This window comes from Manis pentadactyla, chromosome 8, assembly GCF_030020395.1.
Source record: "Manis pentadactyla isolate mManPen7 chromosome 8, mManPen7.hap1, whole genome shotgun sequence".
Lineage (NCBI taxonomy): Eukaryota > Metazoa > Chordata > Mammalia > Pholidota > Manidae > Manis > Manis pentadactyla.
In genome coordinates this window covers 90,533,726-90,557,206 of record NC_080026.1, presented here as the reverse complement: position 1 = coordinate 90,557,206, position 23,481 = coordinate 90,533,726, and the positions used below count along the sequence as shown (strand labels likewise).

At 40.2% G+C, this 23,481-nt stretch overlaps 1 protein-coding gene across 4 annotated transcripts in view; it reads right to left on the bottom strand.

Annotated features, from left to right (window-relative positions):
- Positions 1–1,325: 1,325 nt before the first annotated feature.
- STOX1 (storkhead box 1) overlaps positions 1,326–23,481 on the bottom strand; it is a 56,231-nt gene continuing 34,075 nt past the window's right edge. For 2 of the 4 annotated variants that reach the window (XM_036923986.2, XM_036923987.2), the window contains exons 2-4: positions 9,580–9,732; positions 5,689–8,047; positions 1,326–3,437 (exon numbers count right to left, since the gene is read on the bottom strand). In XM_036923986.2, coding sequence (XP_036779881.2) covers positions 3,290–3,437; positions 5,689–8,047; positions 9,580–9,732 — 2,660 coding nt within the window. In that variant the 3' untranslated portion in view covers positions 1,326–3,289. The remainder of the gene's footprint in view (positions 3,438–5,688; positions 8,048–9,579; positions 9,733–23,481) is intronic. The other 2 variants (XM_057505929.1, XM_036923988.2) reach the window with 2 other exon arrangements.

Genomic DNA, 23,481 nt, shown 5'->3' with positions numbered 1-23,481 from the left:
GCTTTGGTTATGTAACTATACTCCTATTATGTTAATGTGTGTGCGCAATTTAAGTAGTAGCTTAAAATATATACATGCTGAAGTTACTCTACAAGAAGATATGTCAAAGAAATAATCAATCTTCCCATGTTTTCTCCCGCCTGCTACTTCTATAGCTTTTCTTCTTCCTTCCTAATTACAACGAATTCTTAAATAGAATTCGTGCCTCATATCAAATTTACCGAGTATCATAACTCCTCCAAGTGGTAAAGATACCTCAAGACAAATGCTGGGCATAAAAGCCACAGGGCATAAATATGCAAAGAAATAAAAAGCTAACCATTTCAAACAATAAGGCTTCTCTCTCACTTACCAACTTAACATTTCCCTGTGTGGCCCCGGAAGATGACTGGTTAGCCAGAGACGGGTAAGATTCCTCAAGGGAGGAACAACCTAAGACAGGCACAGTCGCAGGGGGGTCATCAGGTGAGAAATTGGGGATCAACAGAGGTGAGGCTTAGAACCTCACCCCCCCGGTTCTGAGAGAAATCTTCTGCATATGTGGATGTTTTATTGCCCTTGTCTAGCTTGGATTAACACATAGTCTACAGGCACACACCTGATCATCTACATTTGCTCTCTTACAACACTAAACTATGTTTTCTACCTTTATGTTGTATCTACCTACCACTTCAGCATCTTATTAAAAATAATAAAGAGAGAAATGTGGTATCCACATATAAATCAAGTATAAAAATCAAATGTGTATTCATATTTGAACTGACTGTTTATAGTTCATAATGCATGAGCAAAACCAAAAGTTTCTGTGATGACTGCCCTTGTACTGTTCACCATGTAACTTATTCACTATGTAAGAATTTGTTCTCCATGTAAGAACTTGTTCGTTATGCTTCAGAAGATTGGAGACTGACGAAAATTAGGCTTGGGGTGGATTAATGATTGTGCATTGAGCATTGACTCCCCTATACAGAATTTTATTGTTGTTAACAACCATTTGATCAATAAAAATGAGAGATGCCCTAACAACAACAACCAAGAAAAAGTACACACTTCCAATTGTAAAATAAATAAGCAACCGGGATGTAATGTATAGCATAAGGAATATAGTCAAAATATTGTAACAACTTGGTATGGTGATAGCTGGTACTTAGAATTATCATGTATATAAATGTTGAATCACTGTGTTGTACACCTGAAACTAATGTAATGTAATACTGTGTGTCAACTACCCTTCAATAAAAAATAATTATCTAAAAAAAAAAAAAAAAAAAAAAAAAAAGAATAATCTCCAAACAGCTATTTAATAAACATATACTCATCTTTAATCATATGTTTTGTAGAAAGTTTATTGGTTTCATAATAGGCTTCATTTAATACATTCAGAGAGTGGTATAATGCATCCAGCAGCAAAATTAGATGGATTTCATTGGTCCCTAGATGTGGCTAGAGCCACAAGACTTTGTATTTCTAACTCTACCAAGAAACCTGTTCAGGTCCAAAATCAAAAGTAGAACAAGGTTGCTGTTTGTCCTTTTCCCAAGGATCAGCAGGAAGAGGAGCAGAAATGGAGAACTGGAAGCAATGCTCAGGAATCTTACATGGGTTCAGTATTTCACAGGATCCTCACTGAATCTTTTTTGTAAATTGAGATATATTTGACCTATAATCCTCAGTGAATCTTGTAAGCACAAAACCTTAGAATCATCAAAACCATCTAGTTCAGCCATCCTGTTAAGCTAAATACTGGAAAAAGCTCTGCAACATACCAGTCAGGAGATCACAATGCCTCTGTTTGAATGCCTAAATAATGGGAAATTCATTCATTTACAAAGCTGCCTATTTCATCTACAGAATACTTTTGACTAATGGGGAGGTATTCATACTAAGCTGAAACTTTTCTCCCAACTTCCGTTCACTGATGCTGATTCCAAGATGTCAGACCCCTAAAACACTGCTTCCCCAACCAGGCTTTTCTATTCATATTACTTCTTGTTACTTTGCCCAGGATTTCGAATGTCCTTGTGACCATGGCTAAACTTATTGGAATGCCATGATAGGTTGGTCGGGACCACTAAAACCCAGTGATCAGGAGTGAGTGGTCCAAGCACTGCAAAACAGAGCAGCGTATGAGATCTCCACCCTCTTCACTCCCACAGGGCCTGGTGGCGGTCCTCAGTGCTGAGCTTCATTCTGGCCTTCACTGTTGTCAGGACAGTGAGAGTTTGAAAGAGGCACTCTACAATTCTTCAGTCAACCTTAAGATCTAAGCCCTTGACCTCAGAAAGCTTTAGAAACCTTTTAGAAGAAACATTCCTTCAATCATAAATAAGCATTAACATTTACACAATATGCTAAAACCATTCAACTGTTCCACATTCCCCAAACTCCAAGAGAACTTGACCATTCCACTACTTGGTCTGAAAGGCCTGCCAGAAAAAAATTCTGGCAAAGCTATCTTGGTCTTATGATCATGAGTGGAAATGGATCAAATGTAGATGAATTGTCTATCAGCCATATTCCATCTTCTCTCTAAATCTCGAATTCAGAACCTCCCTTTTACTTACAAGCCATTCGTCAACCATTCTGCTTCCCTTCTATGTCCACTATCTGAGAACAACTTGACTTCTCACTGGCATGCTATAGAGAGAGCCTCAAATGTGGGAAAGAACCAGAGATGGTGGAGATGCCACTGCCACAGTTATTTTGGACACTGTCAGTCAATCACAATGTAAAGCCATTTGTTCATGTTTAAGCTGATTGTAGAGAAGATCCTTGGCAGAAATGACTGTATGGAAGGAATTCTTGTTTCAAAGTCTAACACATCTCCATAAAGTCTTCCTGATAAAAAGACTTTAGGTGCAAACAAAGTATCCATGCAATCCTAAAATACTATGTTCTGGATTTTTGTGTTGAAACGTGGTGAGATCCATTTAACATAAGAACTCAGTAATAGTGTGGGTAGAGAAAACTCAATATCTGTATCCTATGTATTTGAGAAACTAATGTATGTTTGAAATTTTGCATTAATTACATTTAATTGGAAGAGGACCAAGGATTCCATGGTTTTTTTAATTGCAAAAAATCTATTCTCAATAAATTCATAGTAAAATATGCTAAAGAAAAGTTTTAAAATGTCAAAATCAGAAAAAAGCAAGTAGAAGAAAAGAAGTAATGAGATTAGTAGTATATATGTTTGGCTTCAGAGAATTCTTATATACACAGTTGATTAAAACATTCTATATGAATTTTGTATATTTTTATAAAAAGGCTTCCAAAATACAAGAAAGAATTAAACATTTATGACTGGAGTCACTTGTAGTAAGGCATTGGATGTGAGTGGTTGATTGCTCTTTGTGCCTTCAAAATTCTGCAGAAAATTCTGTCTTCGTTTTAGTCCATCCAAAATGACTGAATTATTAGATGCCAGACTCTGTGTCCTAAAGATATTAAAAATAATGGAATTATCACCTTCAAAAGGAGCCTGGATTTCTAACCAAGGCATTAAACCTTCATTTGTTCCTTTGAAGCACAGTAACATTCATTAACATTAAGCTGCATTTATCAAATAAGCTAACCTTAAAAAATCTAAAGCGCTCTTTACATTTTAAAGGCTTCACAATAGCATCTTAATTATTTGACATTAGTATCTTAATTGACAGCTGCTTTCCAAGTAGTTTATATTTTCTGAACAACATCTTTTATCAGATCTAGTATCATGTTCTAGTCAGAAACAAGTTTCCTGAAAAACTTTTCTATGTAACTAAAAGTGAACAGTATCTTCTTGTGGACTTTTCTTTTTTGAAGAGTCATACAGAAGGGAAAAGCAAACACTATTTTTCATACTAACACTGTTCCTTTACTGGAGGCTGGAAGCTATGTTAGTCCTTTAACACATCTGCCTTGCTTTAATCAAGGCGCATCGCTGTTTGGGCCATTTTGCTTTTGACAGTCCCCTTTTCTCACCCTGCCTCTTCCCCATCACCTGCCCATTTCATTAAACTATGTCTCAAAAATGTGTCCTCCGATATGTCTTTCCCCACACAGCCCCTCTTAATTCCACGTTTTTTGGCAGTTAGGAAGAGTTCTTTGTTTATGCTTTGCTCTTGAGTTCAATTAGTCTGTTTATTGTTTGTTGTTCTGCTCAAATCAACTAAATTTTAAGTTTCCTATGGGTAGCAATATCTTATTCATCTTTGTCCCCCAATCCCTATAAAAATTATGGCACATAATTGATGTTCATATGCTATCTTCCCTTTTCCCTCTACATGTCTTTAATGATTAGTTATAAGTCTTTCAAGAAAACCATATTACAAGCAATTTTTAAGAAATTAAACTTCTCAAGACTTTACAAATTTAAATTAACTGCATGTCAAGTAGTAATTTCCCTTATCTGTTTTGAGTTTGTTTTTGCTCTTGCCAGAGAGAAAGGGAACCCATGGCTTCTTGATTTAGACTACCAGTTTACTATGGAGACATGTTTTAATAGTTTAAAGACTTAATATGAATTAAACTATTGTTTCAAGCAGAAAAGGTCTGTTTCCCAATAAACATATATTTTTTAAATTGAGACTTCTAGGAATTTAGCTTAAGTTACAAATCATCAGAAATGTCTACAAACATTTATATGAAAAACAGTTCACTGAAGTTTGATTTATTTTAGTTAAAAACTAGGAAGAGTCTACATCCCAAAGGAAGACAAATAATGGTTTTATAAATAATGGGGCCCACATAATGGAATACTAAACAGGCATTAAAAAGAATGAACTAGAGCTATATGTATGATTGCAGGATATCCGTAAGTTGGGTGAAAAAAGAAAGCCACAGCTCAATATAACTTGCTGTTAAAAACTTATTTATAAATATGCAGGAAAAAGTTTGAAAGAATACACAGCAAACTGTTAACAATGTTTAGGTCATCTCTATAGAATGGGGATGGATAAGGTTAGAGAATGGAGACTTCTAGTTTTACTTCTTACCTTTCTGTATTGTTTCAAAAGGAGGTACACAATTTTATATAATAAAAAAAGTAAAGACATATGCCAAATTTTAAGATGGCCTTTCAGAAAACTATTTCATAACATGAGGGGAAATGATATACTATTACATGAAAAACACCATGCAAAATAGTAACAACTGTGTAAGTCCAATAGACAAAATAAAGATCAATATATTAAGACTAAGTGTCATACTAAATATAAAAGTATAAAAATATCTAAATAGTACGGTGATAATAGATATTTTCTAAAATACTTTTCAGTATTTCTCAAATATTCTATTATGACAATATTAGTTTTATAATCTGAAAAATGTTACTTAAATTGGCATGGAAAATATTCATGGAAAGTAACTGCATCACTTTCTCAAACTGTGTAGAACAGGAATATAAGTGAAATGTCCAAGACTCAGTTCAAAAAGTAGTTGGTTGATAGCAATAATAACTATTTCTAGAAATAATTCAAGATTTAGTAGTGGTGGAATGGTCAAATTCTGGTTCATGTTTAAAATGAACTCTATCCTGTTGTGTAAGAGATTTCATTTTAACTTTGATACAGTTTCTTCAGTAAAGGTTGGCAGAATTGTATTAGAAAAAGTTTATTCAGGAATCTCCCATTAGGTAACTCAATATGCTCTTGATTTTAGTAATTCCTGTGGGATAGGGTCTAATCAAATGCTTTTATACACACTTACCGTGGAGAATCTATTCCACTATCTCCTGCCATGCTATTATTTTCTGTTCCTTCCAAGTGACCTTGTTCATGTTGTATATTCTGAACCAGTCCTGGCATGTGTGAAGTGTTAAAAAGTTCTAACTTTTGTGAGAATGGTTTCCTCATTTCCTGATTCTGTATACTCTGACTCCAGCTAGCTGGTTTCTTTTCTGTGTCACCAACCGGGTCTTGTAGAGTTTCAGCCTCTGAATTGCCTTTCCTTGTGCTACAGTAATCAAATATACTTCCGCCAGCTGACGCTGAGGCCTGAACACATTCAGCAACATCGGGTTCCTGTTCACAGTTAAAACCAGACCTGGTCCCTGAACCGAGGCCACAGCTGTCAGCAGAGAGATTAGGTTTTTGGCTTTCCCTTGGGTTAGTGAGCAACCCAGTGGGTTTGTAACCTTCATTTCCCTTAACCACCTGAGGCTCAAACCTATGTATTTTGCTGTTGTACTCAGTCAGAGACCTTTCAGTCACCTTTTGTTTCCCTAAATGATTCCACTTGTTCCCCCCTGTAAAGGAATGCTGAATGTGGCCAGGCAGCATTGGACAGAAGTCATCGTTCTCAGAGAAGTCCTCCTCATCGAGATACAATGAACTGCAGGCACCATCATTCTCATCCACTTCATTCTGATATAAGGCCTGGTCATCGTCAGAAAGGCCTTCATTCTGTAGACTCTCGGTCTCTGCTTCCCAGACAAAAGCCTTTCTCATTAGTGTTTCTTCTGAGTCTCTATCTTGTCTCTCAGGTTGTCTCAAACGGTTCATACCAACTGGGTAATCCAAAAGACCAAGATTTTGGAACTGCTGCATTGTTTTATCAACTAATCTGTAAGCAGAGGATACTTGCTCTAAAGAGGAGGAATCTTGTGATGGTAGAACATGCTGTGTTTCATTTGTTTCCCCTAAAGTGTCCGAGTGAGAATAACTTTCCCTCAAGACTTCAGGGATTACCTCATTTTCTCCACCATACACATCAGATCTCAACATGCGTTCCCTAAAGGAACAGCATTTACTATCATTTTGCAAAACAGTACATTGCGAATAATTGAAGAGGTGATCTCTAAAGTCATCACTTTTGGGTTTGACAGCAGAGTTATTCATATTCATGGATTTTGTCCTCAGTTTATCACTATATTGTTCAGCATATGGCTGTTTGGCTTCACTCTCAAAGATTCTTGAGGAATCCAAAGATCTCGACATTTGGAAAAGCTTTCCCTTTGGTCCAATCTGACTGGGTTTCAGATCACTGGGCTTCAAGTTGTTGTGCCCTTTGGTTATTGGGCCCCCTCGGTGAGACAATCCCTGGAAAGGATTACTAATTCGTTTTTTGTAAATCAAATGGGAACCAAGCACTGATGGATTCTCACCAAGTGGTTTCTGAACTACTGCTTTATTTGACCTTTTAATTCTGGGGGAGGGCTGTGTAGCAGGGAGCTTGGGGTGTTTCTCCAGTTTAATGTTTCCTGCCTGGGGCTCACTTCCCTGACTTCTAGTTTTTTGTCTATCTCTGTGAGAATGGCACCGCATTTGAGGCTTTGCAGACCGGCCCCGCCTTTTCTTAACTCCCTCTTTTAAAGGATCTTTATGTCTGACTTTCAGCATATCAGTGGAAGTGCCCTGGCTATTATATTTTTTCTGTTCTTCATATTTTTGCATTAGGACTGTATGTTTGATTAAATTGTCAACAGTCAGAATGGGATTAATTCGTCTGATTATCTCATGTTCAATGTCTCGAGGGATATTGTCCAAATTATCTTCATCTCGGACAGGCCATTCTTCTGGTGGGAATTGAGCGGAGAAGCTCCTATGCTCTCTTCTGGACTTCTCCTTTCTGGATATACTGCGCCAGAAGAGGCTAAAGCCAAACTTCCTGCATTTTTCTCTGTCTTTTGTGTATGATAAAGGTTTGGTGCTCTCAAATAGACGATTCTGCCCAGACACTGAAACCGCTTGATTCTGTACTAAGGATCTAGATCCCCCAAGACCTTTCTGGCCTTTTCTACTCACTTCTGCAGCATCTGGTGGTTCCTGCACAACCTGAGTGCACACAGCAGGGAAACACTGGCAAGACTGACAATGGGAAATGGGGGCAGCATTTTCTTTGGCTAACTCTGCACAGCTCTCCATGCTCACCAGACATGTAATGCAAGTTGGCACCGGGTGACTTTCATCTAATAGGACTCTCTTACTTTCTTGGGGGTTTGTATTTGTGATGAAGTAAGTCCGAGGAGTAACTATGAAGTATCCTTCTCCAGTGTGATAAATCTTCCTTTCTTTAATCAGAGTTCCCAGAGTGGTATAGAGAATATCTTGAGATGGAACTGCAATGCCTAAAATAAACAAATATTTTACACTGATAGATTTTTAAATAAGAAACATTTTAACAAGTGAAATCAGTACCTCAGAAATGACCACACATTTGCTTGATGAACTAGAGCTAACTGTAATATAATTAATATATGTATTTAAAATGCCAAAGAAGCATTCACAATAATCATAATTTAACTGAACAATGGGAATATAATTTGGTCTACACAAAGATATATAGCTAGATTAATGGTAAAGTAGAGAAAAAATATCTGAGTTCACTCAAATTCAAACACAAGTTATATAACCCCACTATATATAAATTTAGATTTTGATTTAAGGAAATCATTCTTGAGAGCAAATATGGGAGTTTTTGAAAACCAGTCTCATATCATAAATCCTAATGGGAATCTAAAGAGAAATGAAAAACAGTCTGTGCTTGGATAAGGGCAAACTAACATCTGGATTATGGTGTTTTTCAAACTAGGAAAGTAACAAAAAATTTAAAAAGAAACTCCCTTTGCCAAATAGGTGGTTCAAAATTATACTGTGAAAACAATGTTAAAAATTTTTGTAGAAAACAATATGAACAAAACAGCAGTCGACTCAAAGACACTGAGATGAGACTAGTGATTACCGTGGGGGAGGGGCTAAGGTGGGTGTGAGTGGATGGGGACAGGGAGAGGGATAAGGGGGCACAAAAATTCTCGATCATAATATAAGTTGGTCATAGGGATAGTAGTACAGCATGGAGAATAGAGTCAATGATTCTGTAATATCTTCCTATGTTGACAGATAGTAACGGCACTACTGGCAGTGAGAATTTAATAATACAGGTAACTGGCTCAGTACTGTGTTATATACTTGAAATCAATAAAAGATTATATATCACTGAAACTTCAATAAAGAAAAGTTTGTGTATCAGTGGAAGAAAATTGATCAGTATGTTAACACTGATTTCCTTTTCTGTATTTTCTGAGTTTTTCACAAGCATACTCATTTTATAATGAGAAACATAAAAAATACTCTTCTACATTCATGCATTGGGATATGCAGCTATGAAAAGAATGAAATAGATCAATATATGCTAATATGGAAAAATCTCCAAAATATCTTTTTAAGTTAAAAAAGGAAATGTTTGGAGAAAATGTATTGAAAGATACAATTTATATTATAAAAAAGGATACACATACTCAACTACAACTTATTTATATTTGAAACACATAAGCTATAAACAATAGATGTCACCTCTGAGCAGTGACAACGAAAGGAGATAGGGGACGAGATGAACTTTTCCTTTTTTGCTTTGCACTCCTTTCTACAGAGTCTGATTTATGTATTGCCATAAGCATTATTTTTGAAAAAGTTCATCTGTAAAGTAAAAGAAATAACCTTATCAGATTTGTTCATGCAGGCTTTTTCCTGTCAGGACTCTAATATGAGGTTTGACAATAGAAAAAAAATTGGGTGTCACCCACTTTATGTGTTCAAGATGATTTATAAAAAGAAACCAAACACATGCAATGAACTAAAAGAGAAAAACTTGTTACTCTACCTGGGTAATGTTTCACCAAATGCTCCAATAGTGATTCCTGTGTTACCACAGTCTGAGTGGCATTCATATCAGATATGGCACAGCAAAGAACTTCAGCCAAGGGTATAAACTGAGACTGAGTTATTAGATTCATTTGTACTGGAAAGACATCACCTAAATTAGAGAAGAATAAAAAAAGGAAAGGTGATAAATTTGATATAGCATAAAATATTTGGATTTATTGAATCAGGAATAGTTAAAAAGACTGAATAGCAGGTGTAATTGCTATTCTTTCATCAGTCTTTACCCAGAATCTGTTAATATGATATGCACAATAATGGAAACTATGGAAGAAAAAGGTTTAGGTTATAGTCCCTACTTTTAAGTTTCTAGTATTTGTCCCTACTTTTTAAATAAGATAGTAAGTTTTCATACAAAAGGTACATAGTATCAGAGGTCAGGTCAGAGGATGCTTATACGGCAATTCACATCTTTCAGAGTACTTTTTGTATTAGCTATCTGAGACAGGCAGGGATGGGATTATTACCTCTTTATTTAGAATATATAAAGCCACAGAAAGCTCAATTAATTATCCTAAGGCCTAAAAGTAAGTAAAGTGACAGAAATAGATCTTCTGACTCCTAATCCAGCATTTCATTTCCATCATTCCACACTTTCCTGATTAGAATGATTAGGAAGATTTGAAGGAAAGGGCAGAAGTGTTTTCCAATTATCAAGAATACATAGAGCAAAACCATAGAAGGAGGAAAAGCAAGGTATATAAAAGCATGGATAGAGATAACCTGGGTAGACCGAGTTTAAGGGTTATATCAGAATGAAGTGGAAGATAAGGCTGGAAAGGTAAACTAGATCATATTGTCCTTCCTCCTTACCACCATTATTAAACATTCTTCTTAATATGTCATTCCTCAGGTTAAATTTTAGATATTGCTGAATATCCAAGGGAACCCCTTAATTAATTGGAAATGAAAGACTAGGACTGAGGAAAGAGATTTGGGAATCAACTAATAATGACGAGATCTGAGGCTAAGGAGTGGAATATATTCTTTCACAGAGTAAAGAGTCAAGGAACACCTGATGAAGGGACGGACTATCTACATTTAAGGGATAGTAGAAATAGGAAACCACCAAAGACAGAAGGCACAGTAATAAGGGTAAGAGAGAGAGAACCAAGAATATGAGGGGAAAAAAGGCTTCAAAGTGCATAGGAAATCAACAGTGTCAAATGCTTCAACAAGACTGAAAAGGTTGAGGGAGGAGGAAAACAGGCCACTGGTTTCTTGATTGGAAGCTGACCACTGGTGACTTTCAAGAGAACTGTTGCCATAGGAAAGAACAAAAATGTCATGTTGAAAGGGATTGGGTCAGTAAAAGTGAGGTTAGTGGATTTCTTTTTAGAACAGGATTTCTCAGCTGCCGCCCTTGACATTTTTGGGCCAGATACAGGGTGACCAACCACCGAATTGTAGCTCCACGGGGGAAGGGTGTTCCTGGCCTGGGGCAAGTCCCCACCATGAAACCGGTGAAACCAAAATAAGTCAAGGGAAAGGCTAGGTTGGGAGAAAGGCTTTTATTTCTTACAATCACGGAAGTTCACGAGCCAGGCCCAGCCCATCCATCTCCTCTGGCTGTGGCTCACGCTCCTCAGCCACCCTGTGATCTCTACTTCTCACCAGCCCCTTCTGGGAGAAACTCCATGGGTGGGTCCTTGGTGACTGGCAGACGCCAGGCCAATTATGTACCAGGAACAAAGGAGATGAGAGAATGGCCGTTTTCTCTCCACCCCTTGCCCCAGAGGCCGCAGTGGTTAACACCTATTGATATGTAAATGGACTAAGACCAGGCGGGACATTCTGGAAATTTTGCCATTTACCTCACACCAAGTACGCCCAGGACTGAAGGGTTTTCTGGGACATAGGATTTTCAGTGCTATAACTGAGAAAGCTGAAATCAAACCATGATGTTTGGTCTCTGTAGCCAGATAATTATCTGTTGTGCAGGGCTGTCCCATGCACTGTAGGATGTTCAGTAGCATCTTTGGTCTCTACCCACTTCTAAAGGCCAGTAGCATCTCCCACAGTTGCAGCAACCAAATGTCCAGGCATTGTCAAATGCCCTTGGAAGTGGGGGTGGGGGGCAAAACCGTCCCACTTATAAACCACTGTTCCAGAACATTTGTTGCAAATATATATATATAGGATTGTGAAAGAGGAGTAATGGAACACAACCAGAAAGGAGTAGAGTCAAGTGAATATCAATGTTATTGTTGTGATTTTCTTAAAAGAAAATCTCTGCACATTTGGATGTAAGGACAGGTTTTAATGCAGATGATGGATAAAATAATGCATAAAAGGTACAAAAGAGCTAGCTTAGAAATGAAGATATTACTTCATCTGAAACTTGAGAAAAGCATAGAGGATAGCAGAAGACTAGAAATAATATGAGGCACAGAAGGAAGTATTAGCACAACAAGGTCAAGGTCATCTGATCTCTGTAAACTGAGAGAGGGGATAGGAATGGAAGGAGAAAACAGTGGGAATGAAGTGATGAAGGGTGGAAGGGGGTTTGAGGAGCTATTCTTGGAATATAATAGGAAATAATAAATATGAATATTATGAAGGAGCCCTGAGCCTCAAGGTGATTTAAGTGTGGTTTCTGGCAGATGAAGTAGCAATCTGGAATAGAAAAGGATGAGAGCCAGGGAAGCCAGTAGTGCTTCTACAACTTTAATGTGCATATGAGAATCCCCAGGGGATTTTGCTAATGTGCAGATTCTGATCCAGAAGGTCTGAAGTGGAATCTATGATTCTGCCTTTCTAACAACCTTCCAGGTGATGTCTACACTGCATGTCTGGTGGAATGGCAGAGGGTTAGGATGTTCATGATAGCAGCGTTAAACTAGTCAACCATTCGACAAACAAATGTGCCCCCAGGGTAGCATGGAGAGTCCAGGGCAGGCAGAAAGAATTCAAAGAATTGAGAAAACTAGGCTATATCCTGTGGTGGGGGCTCTCCCAGTGACATGGGAAAGCCAGTACATCACACTGGTTGTTGAGGGGAAGAAAAGTAGTGAGGATTGGCAAGGTGTGAAGGGGTGCAGCCAAAGCTGGTAAGTGGCCCACAGTACTTACTGTAAGCACAGAGATAAAGGACTTTCATAAGGAAATTGATAGCAGGCTGCTGTTATACATCACACTGGTCTGTTTCCTTGTTTACTTAAGCGTCTCTGTCTGGCAGGTGGGGGCATCTCTGACCTTGGAAGGCCACGACACAGGGCAGCATTGCTGTCTGCTTCAGCAGCCCAGGGAAGGGTCTCCTCTTGCTGTGCTTGTGGCTATCCCACTGGGTGACACTGGGATACCTATAGCATTCTGAGAAGCTAGGATGAGTAGCTAATCAACTAGCATCTCAAAGGGCAATGATAAGATACGATGTTAAGAAAATTACTGTCCAAGTGAGCCATTAACTGACCTAAAACTCAAAATCCTCTGAGAAACTCTACCTCTGAGCCTAGGGTAAATAAGCCTGCCTCCCTATCTTCATTCCCTCTTTGCCTTTCTTTTTTTACCTCTGCAGCTGAGGTTTACTTTCTTCTGTTTCATCTCGCTCCTCAACCAGACAAAATAAAGAATTAAAGTGCAATTTCAAATATTTTTATGCTTCTTTAACATAACTTTATGTGCTTAATTTAAAATAAATGACTTTAAACTTTTATATATCTCTTCCTCATCTCGAAAACAGTCTAAGTGACTTTTTTCTTCTATGTGATCTTAAATTGATTACCTGCCCCCACTTCATGTGGACTAGAAGTCCTTTATTCAAAGAGGGGAGAGAAGGTCTCTCCTGAAGATAAGGACTAGAGTATTAGGGAAGTAGAGGGCAAAACCTAAAAAGGCTTTGCTCAACCACATAATAGATGTCCAACCCTCATCTCACCCCTACCCTAAACCCAGTCACCTTGAGGTGAGGGGGAAGGAGGAGACATTAAAAGGAACGAGTGGCTAGAAAGTCAGCTCCTGTCCGGTGACCCTGCTGCACCCCCTGCCTGCCAGTGGCCACCCATTTTTGTGCAAATAAAACAAAGAAGTGGTACTGGGTCCCAGGACTCATTTCCACTATGCCTTTGGGCTGGCTAGACATGAAGCAACCCATTTTCTAGCTCAGTCCTTAAGCTTGTTTCCTCTTTTCATAGGAAAACTAATAGTCAAAATAGATTTTTCATGGGGCTGGGGATAGAGGTACATGGGATGTTCCTATATAGTTCTTGTCAATCTCCTGTATATCTATAATTAGTTCAAAATAAAAGTTTAAAAGTAGATTTTTCAGAAAGCACTACTTTTAGTTAACAAGCAGAAATGTATGAGAAACAGAACATTCTTCTTACATTTAAAAAATCCCAAACACTTTTTTAAAAGAATCCTTGGCAAAATCCAAAGACTTTGCTTGTCAAATCCAAAGATGCTCTTAGAAATTTTATTACTAATTCCTACTATGGTATGAGGATGTGCATTGTCAAAGAGTAAGCATATCTACTACCAACTAGGAAGAAAAATCACCTTTTTTCTCCTTAAAGTTAATGAAACTACATCAACATCATTTTACAGCACATTTTAAATTGCATTTAACCTCTGCTTTGGCGCTCCCTCTAGACAAAGCCAAGAGAAAATTTCTCAGTACATTTCCTTCACAAATTTTGCTAAAATACACCTTCAGGTGTGTAACTTGGAGAAGGGGGGTGGGGGCAGGCGGGACTAAATTCCCATCCTGGAGCAAATTACCTTTAAAGCCAAAATCAGTTAAAGAGAGAAATAAAGTGGGAGAAACCCATTTACTGCTTATAAGCAGTTGTCCACTTCTGCTTGTCCATGTCTCTTGTAACCCAGCTACAAAATAAGGGACCCCACTAAACGTCGCCAGTCCAGATATGCCCTTGCTCCCATTACACTTGTAATCACCTATTAATATGGAGATGGCTACTTCTCTCCACCCCTATTGATATGGAGATGCCCTAAGGCTGGGAGAGAGATTCTGGCAATACTGCAATTTTACCCACAAGGTGCATAAATCATCAAGAGATTTTTGGTGCCAGAAAGCAGAGTGTACCCCAACATATGATAGATGCAGGAGTCATTTTCAAGCTACAGCCACTTTTTCTTGTTGTTTCAGTTATTTTTGCTTGGGATTTTGGAATGCAAACACTTTAGAGTTTTCCACCAAAAATTAACTTTCTGTGTAGAAGCTCCCACTTATAGATGTATCCAGATTTCACAGCAAGAGGAGGCCAGCCCTTTGGCTTTACGCCAACTACTATGGAGTATTTGAAGAGCACCCTTAAGTCCAGGCCTGTTGTGGACCTCTAACCCTTGACCCGGAGCAGGGATCAGGAGAGGCTGTGGGCCAGAGCAAACAGCTCACAACACTGTCTCCTCTGTTTACACAGTCTTCTGCTCTCCGGTGCTGTGGAAAGGGAAAAGTGTTCAGACTGAAACACGGGTCTCATAAAAAATGCCAGCAAAGTAGAACCAGATCGACCTGTGTCTGCTACACTTAATGCCAGTTTTTCTGCAAAGGGCATTTTTATTGCCACCTTTTTTTAATCCCAAATTGGTATACAAAATATTCCTAAATTTCCAAATTATAATAAGACAAATTACAATGACTTTTAAATCAATTATTCTTTAAAAGTCCACTTTTTAGAAAAAACAAAACAAAAACAATTCAAGGCAAATTAAATGTGAGTGGCTTGTAGATGCCCAATAGGCAAATGAAAATATGAAGCTCTTAACATCAAAAGCTGATGACATCGAGTGTGAGACAATGAGACAAAGAGATCAGTGGAGCAAGGCTTTAATGACGGTCTTGCAAGATCGGGTGTCTGGTGGGCAGGCACACCTGGGGCAGCTGGGGCAAATAATTTATTCCCTAGCACGGGAGTCCTTCCCCTGGTTCCTCACTGGCTGAGTACCACAGGGTTCACATTCTTTCCCGGACGTCACCTAAGCAAGTTATATCCATATTAGGCTTTCCCTTATGTCTTGATTTTATTGGCAGGTTTAAAACTTTTTTTTTTCTTTTCCCAAACTGGAACAGCCTGCTCCTTATCAATCCCCCACCCCACTCTCAGCCTGAGCAACTTCCTGGCATATTTTCCACCACACGGCCCTTTGTTAATACCTTACTGTTAAAATTTTTAAACCTCCTGGTGGGAATAAATCACATTTAAGTTTTATGCTTTTTGTAACATCGAGTAAGTCCAAAGTAGGTTCCTTATAGTTTAGCATCCTAAAACTGTCACTAGAATCAGCGTCTTTTGTGTGATAGGCATAAATTCATATAACTAGGCAGTCAATCCCTACTTACCCCCAAGTGCCCAATGACAATGGCCTAGAAAGCCCCTGGTCAATAGGAGCAGAATCCTGGAAGTATGGCTTGCTCTCAGAGTTGGTGACAAGCGCAGCAATAATCCGGGACAATCAAAGACCTCATCAAAATCCTGAGGAAGAGGAGGTGCTCTCTTTATGTCAGCACACAAAGGCCTCCTCCATATGCCTCAGATGGAAAGCCTCTCTAGAAGAATACCATACCCTGGCTTTTTCCTATCAGCAAAGAAAGTGGCTGAAAGAGCCATTTCCTGGCCAATTCAGAAGGTGTGAAGACTCAGGCCCCAATGTGAAATAGCAAGAGGTATACTGTGGCAAAGATGGACACAGCAAGACTGGCTTTCCCAAGAGCCCGAGGGCAGCTGAAGTAGGTGAGGCAAGCCCTCCCCAGGAACAGCAGTGAGGAAATCTTCCACCAGGGACCCTGGGCTCCTAAATCTGCCAGTTACAGATCATCAGTTGGAAGCTTGAGTAAAATTAAAACAAGCCTGAATGGGAGTAGTGGTGTCAGCACAGTAGCCTGTTCAGTGAGGTCACTTCCCACTGGATTGGCAGGTGGGGGCAGCACAAGCCAACACGTGTGAAAATGATGGGTGCCAGCACCCCGACTGAAGGTATGGTGCAAGGGCAACAATACAACATATTCACTGCACATCCTGAAGGCAATTATCAATTAGTTTCAGGTGAGGTTTGATATCATGACGATTTTGGAGGAAACAGCCAGATGCCAAGAAAGCATGTGAGTGACCTCAGGTCTAAGTGAGAAAGGCAGAATCAAAAGCAGGTTAACAGTCTACCTGGGTCAGTCCTGTGTTGGCTTTGTCCTCTGAGAAAAGCCTGGAAGTAAAAGCATCTTTATCAAAATTGAGTGTGTTAATTTGATACCTGAATGCTCTAGTTAAATTTCTGGGACAAAATTAAAGTTTTACACAAAAACTTTATCTTTAGGGGAAAAAAATTAACTACCATGCAATATCTATGAAATATTCTAATATTTTAATTTGGGGTGCTTGAATTTAAGGTCTATAAAATACTTCTGCTATCAAATATGCAAAACAGAGGGAAGATTTCTTTGGAAATTTGGAAACTATTCACATCAGAACTTCCTTGTACCATACTAACATATGAATTTGCATAAAATTAAATTCAGATCTAAATAGAAAACTAGTTTGTAATGTTACTTATTTCATATTTAAAACACAAAATTTTCTCTATAAATGTTTAGTCTCTATACAAGTTTATGGACACTGGGCTAGGCAGTCTGCCAGAAATTCATGCATTATTGACCTTCAAATGTTTTAACTGAGCCATTCAAATGAGCTAATTACCCAGACACATGAAATCTGAGAACATCTTTTTGGGCGCCTGTATTGAATCACATTGTGGGAAAAGGTTCTTCTAGGTGCATTAGAGATGACAAAAGAGCATGAATAAAACAGCCTGCAGGTACATACACTCAAGTTTAATAAAAAAGGATGTTTTGTTCAATGTAATCCAAGTAGCTTCCCTGATTTTAAACTGTACTATTATCTAGAACAGAATTTCCGAATTTCTTTAACATTCAAATTAATCCTGAACTTTTAAAAGTGAAAGTACTTTGTAACATGTATCTCACCAGAGAAAAGATGCTTGGCAAAAATTTCCATGGCTTTAAATAATTAGATCTATTGTGTTATAAACTTAAATAGGTTCAGAAACATCAAACAAAATAAGAAGAAAAAGATTTCAAGCCAGCAAAAACCCAGCCCCTCTCAATGTATCCCTTTTATTTTGGTAAAATGAAAGAATGCACATTTAGAAACAAAAAAGTACCGACAGAGAAATGGAGATTAAAGATCGTGGAATAGGAAGGCAAGATGGAAACCCAACATAAAAGAGGAAAATACAGCAAATGCAACCAGACCTGAAAACAATCTGGAGACTGTAGAACAGACCCCCTACAACCTGAGGAAGAAGAGAGGACCACACAGAAAAGGGTGAAGTGACAAAGCCAAGATCTAGCGGGACCCAAGCCCTCCCCTGCCCCACCCCGCCACCACCAACTACAAGCGAGGGAAAGAGGAACAGAGTCAGGAGGCGGTAGGAGCCCAGGAGTGCTGCACACCTGGGCCTGGAGATCTGCTCCGGAGGCAGGAGCCCACATTACATTGGGTTTTGGTAATTATCGGGGCTGGACACCAGGGGCAGGTGGAGCACTCCAGGAAGATGAGACTCCAACCAGTGTACAGGAACTGGCAGGAACACTCCACCAGTCCTGAGGCCCAAAGGAGCGGGAGCAGTTTGAATGATTTGCCAGCAGTGGGAGGGGTACCAGAGGGGAAGAGGGTTGGACGGAACTCTCTCCTCAGGGGAAAGGGCAGGTGGTGGATACCTCCCCAGCCCCTTCCTCAGCCCAACAGATTGAGAACTCTCAGGAGCCATCCAGAGGCTCCATCCTCCTTGCTGGCAACACAGCCCCAAGCCTCCTTCCTGAGAGCTTGCTGGACAACCCACTTGGCCCAGTGGCAGCATCAGACTTTGCTGCCTGGCAGGGAGAGGGAGACCCTCCCAGCTTGCTTGGCTCCATTTCAGCCCAACCAGAGAGGTGCCTGGAGGAGCCAGCCCCAAGGGCTGCCTCCTCCCTGAGGGTGTCCAAACCCAGTGCTGCACGCTTGGCCAGGGCACATAGGTCCGCCCACCCCCATTAACACTGCCGCCTGGCCCACATAGAGTTCAAGAGATTCCAGAGCTGATCACAAAGGCAGCAGCTCAAGCAAACTGCAGACGGGGATTAAGACAACTACAGAAGCCAGACAGAAAGGCTGCCCCACCCACGGCATGCCAACAGCTGAGGCCCCTGCAAAATGGAACCAGCCACTAGAGAGTAAAGAATCTTTAGCTGCTGGGCACCTTAGCACACCTTCTTCATAAAGCTATTACTCTTTAAACCAGAAAACAAAAGCATACCAAGACTCAGAAACTGGCTGTAGATATAAGGGTAATTGGGCTGTCTAGGATGGAAGCTAGAATTCTCTCTCAAGCACAGTGACATTTATTTTGGACTCCTAGACAAATGGCTCCCCTTCTGGGAAATGCCCTCTGTTGAAAAGCTAAAGGCTTCCCTCAAAAGTCTAGGCTGTTCAACACCAGGAGTCCTTAGTGCTATCTTCTCTAAGAACCACATCTGAACCTTTCAGGATTAGTATGTTAGCGGTTCCTTTCTTTTCAAGTGATACAGCCACTAGTCTCAACTCTCGGTTGAATCGTGGAGGCTGTGGGCCGTTTATGACGTAGACCCAATGATCTGGTTGTTGGACAGCCCACGGGTGTGGGAGAAAGGAGACACACACAGGCGGCCCTCTCTCAGGAAGCCCTCTTAGCCTCTAGCAGCCATGACCACAACCCTCACTTTGGGTAGAGATACAGGGACTGCCCAGCTGGGAAGGAATGACATGAATGACTGAAATCAGTTGGTTTTTTAAATACACTAAAACTCATTCACTCAACCACAAAGCCCTTCAGGACCTGAGGTGCCTTTTCCTAACTGTTCTTCCTTTCAAGGCTTCCACTTGGGATATGTTAATGACTTTACCCCATGAGTGTTAGTTTTCTAAAGCTGTTAAATTACCAAAAATTTAATGGCTTAAAACAATGCAAATTTATTATCTCTCAGTCTACAAGTCAGAAGTCTGGTGGGCTCCACTAGTTCCTCTGCTCCAGGTCTCACAGCCTAGCCTCTAACTGGAGGCTCAGGGGGAGAATCTGCTTCCATGCTCATTTGGGTTTTGGGCAGAATTCTATTCCTTGTGGTTGTAGGACTAAGGTCCCCCTTCACTCGATGGCTTCAACCAGGAGCCTCTTCTCCGAAACTCAATCACCTGCATTTCTTGTCATGTTGCCCCCTTCATCTTCAAAGACAGCATGGAGTATTTTTCATACTTTGATTCTCTCTGACTTGCCCTTCTGTTTCTTTGCTTCTGCTTCCAGCCAAAGTTCTCTGCTTTTAAGGGGTCATGCAATTAGATTGGGCCTACTCAAATAATCCAGGATAATCTCCCCTAGAGTCCTCAACCTAATTATATTTGCAAAGTCCCTTTTGCCATGTAAGGTAACATATTCACAGGTTCCAGGGATTCAGACACCACTGTGTCTACACCACCAAGTATAGGGTTACGGGGCAAGCAAGAGCTGAGAAGAGAGAGACAGGCTCTAAACTACAGCAGTCCCTGCATCTTTCTAAAAATGGCTGTACAGGAGAACATCCTTTCTTTGCCCTCCAGGCAAACCTGGGACTGATTTAAGATGAACTTTCCTCTCAGATTCTGGAGGCCACACATGCAATGACAGTGACTGAGCAGATCAGTCACGGTGATAAATATAAAATGCCACTGCATAAAACTGGGTGAAAATTTTAGCACCAAGGTTGATGTTTGAATTACAGATAAATGTTCCCTGTAAGGAAAAAGCTGTCTTTTATATACACAGTCTTCACATTACAGTTGAGCATTATATTGGAGGTTAAGCAATCTGATTGGGTTTCTAACCTAGGTTCTGCCATGCAGCTCTGAGTAAGTCACCTCTCTTCTCTGGGTCCCTCATCTGTAAGTGTGGGGGCCAACAATGAACAGCATTTCTCAAAATGCACTCTGTGGAAAATACATTTCACAAAAGGCTCTGCAAGGAAAGGATACCAAGGCTAAGTGTTTGAGAAATGCTTCTTGGGGTCACAGCAGGAGTGTTAAAGACTCTGGGAACTGTAATGGACAACCTCGTTCAGCTAACCCAGTGTTTCCCAATGATACATAACAACAATCCCTTTTCTCTAGTCCCTATACTTACCCTTCACCTGTGACTTCTCTCCATCCAAACTAGACTCTCCCTGAGTAATCACCACTTCCTCCTCTTGGTGACCTGGTCCTTGTTTCCTCCACTTAAAGCACTCTTCCCAAGCCTCAGTGTCTTGAAATCCTGCCATGGAGACAGGCCCAAATGCTGACTGACACTCCCATGAATTATTCTCTGATCCCATCAGCTGGCATTATATTCTCTTGCCTACATGCACCACTTAAGAAACATTTAATGAGTGGCTACCATGGTGTAGCATTAGGTACTCATAATACATTGATAATAGCACAGTCCTTCAACCATTCCTTAGCTAACAAATATTTACTAAGCACCTACTATGCGCCAGTCACTGGGGATACAGCAGTGCACAGAACAGTCTTTGCCCTCAAGGGGTTCCAATTCTAGTGCAGGCAATTGTGAGGCTATAAATAACAGGTAGGACAGGGACTCAGTATTCCTGAGTCCCCCTCCCGAGTGCCATTCCCAGAAGTTTGTGAATGCCTGGGCAGGAATGCTATTAGGAAGAAGAGGTAGATGGGGCCTTGGGGTACCAAAAGTAGCATGGGATAATAAAAGGAGCCCTGTAATTGGTCAGGCAGACCTGCGCTCAAATCCTCCACTTTCAGTTACTGTGTCATCTTCAAATATTCACTAGTGACCTCAGCAGTCCAATATGACTAACAGTATCTGGCACAAAGATTATTGTGGAAAAAACATCCCAAAGTACCCAGAATAAGATTGTGACACACATCAGTTCTTCTATTGGAATTAGTACTCTTGAACTCTTCTTCCTAAATTAAGGATATTAAACTTGATCATCCTTTGTTCTGTGTCATTATTAGTACTTCGAATTTTTCTTGTAGGGCACTGGTTCTGGACATGGATGGACTTCTTAGCCAATCCTGACTTTTCTCAATCCTCATAGCCTATCTGACCAGACAGCAGTCCTGACCGTGACCACAGCCCCACCTGGGAGAAAACTATGTTAGTCTACTGCTAGCCCTGGTTTATTCTATTCAGTGATATTTCATCATAACCCCTTGTGGCAGATATTTTAAGTCAGCACATTCAACACACATTCCCAATCACCTTTGTTTCTTGCCCTCTTCTAGAGGAAGAGGCAGGAAAGCGTATTTCCCAGCCTCTCTTAAAACTAGTGGGCATGTGACATCACTGGGATGAAGGAGATAAAGGCAGCCAGCCGCCATTGCCAGAGAGGTCTCACAAGGAAAAGGCCTTCCTTCGTTTTTTACCCTTTCAATTATTCATTCTCCCCTCCAGCCTCGATCTTAAAGATGATGCAGCTACTTTGTGCCCTTTAAGTGATGAGCATGATGTCAAAAGACCACCCACTAATGAAGGCAAGCAGAAAGAAGGAAAAAGCGCAGCTGTGTGACAGCTTTGCTGAGCTGCTGTGCCACCCCCTGCGCCCACCTCCAAACTTATGAGACAAATCTAACCCTCATTTGTTCATACCATTTTTACGTCTTCTATACTGTGCAACAAAACACATCTCTAACTAAAATACTTAGTCAAGGATATTTGACACTTTTTTCCTCATATTTTCTGCTGGGGGCCAAATGTTTGTCTTGTCAAGGGCTTGATTAAAGTTCCTGGATTTTATACCAGCCAGATGATTTTATTTCAGCACCTTAACTGCTATAAAACTAGAATGCCACACTGCTGAGGATTTAAATAAAAGGACCCCTGCTGCTTTGCCCAAATCATGTCAAGTCTGGGACATGCCATGAGAAGAATGAGATGCAGAAGCTTTAGCTAGTCATGCTAATTTTTCACTATGTGGGGAAGTCCACACTAAAATGGTTACAATAGTCACCCTTCTCTGGGTGAGGAAAGATTTCCTTATTGCATGCAGAAATCAGAGAGGGAAAGATAAGAACTGTCACAGCTGTAAATTTCACTCTCAAAATGGGTATCTATAGATACAGCTCAAGAATGGGATGACTTTCATTCTCTCCTGAAAGAGGGTCTTGTGAATGGAGTTAAAAGTTAGATCACTGTTAACATCAATGTAAGATTAACTCAGGATTTAAAGAAGCAAATAATGAAGCGCCCCACTTATATTTCATCCCTGCTATTTGTTGAGGAAAGTTGCCTTCGGTCCTGAAAGAGCCTGGATCCGTGAAGACCCTAAGTCTCTATAGCTGGGTCTGCACTGTGGCGGATTAAGCCCAGCAGAGGCTTCCTGCTCTATGGTTCTGTGATGATGGAGCTGAGAGAGGGTTATACTTTACATCATGAGATAAGCACCTTTAATGCTGCCTTTTAACACACATATACTTTACCAAAAGCACACAAAAACTGCATCCTTGCCTGCTCCTCTATTGATGGAAGTGGGGGTTGGGTGACCCAGAATAATGAACAGAATCTGCCCCAGAATCCAGGGAGGATTACCCATGCCCACAGGTACCTTCCCATGCCTCCTCAGCAGCTCTGCTCAGCCAGCCCCTCTCCCACTTCTCAACTGCTCATGCGCCAACCTGGAAAGCATGATTGGCTCTCTGCATCAATGGTCTCTTTCACTTCTCGCAGCCTGTCTGCTAGGCTTCCAGCTGCTTTCAAGGTGATTACAGACTCTTTCGGCCTCCTGAAGTACTAACTTTTAAAAAATAAAAGCCACTCCAGGGATACAATTCATATAAATGTAGTTTTACTGAGAAGCATTTCTAGGCTGTTA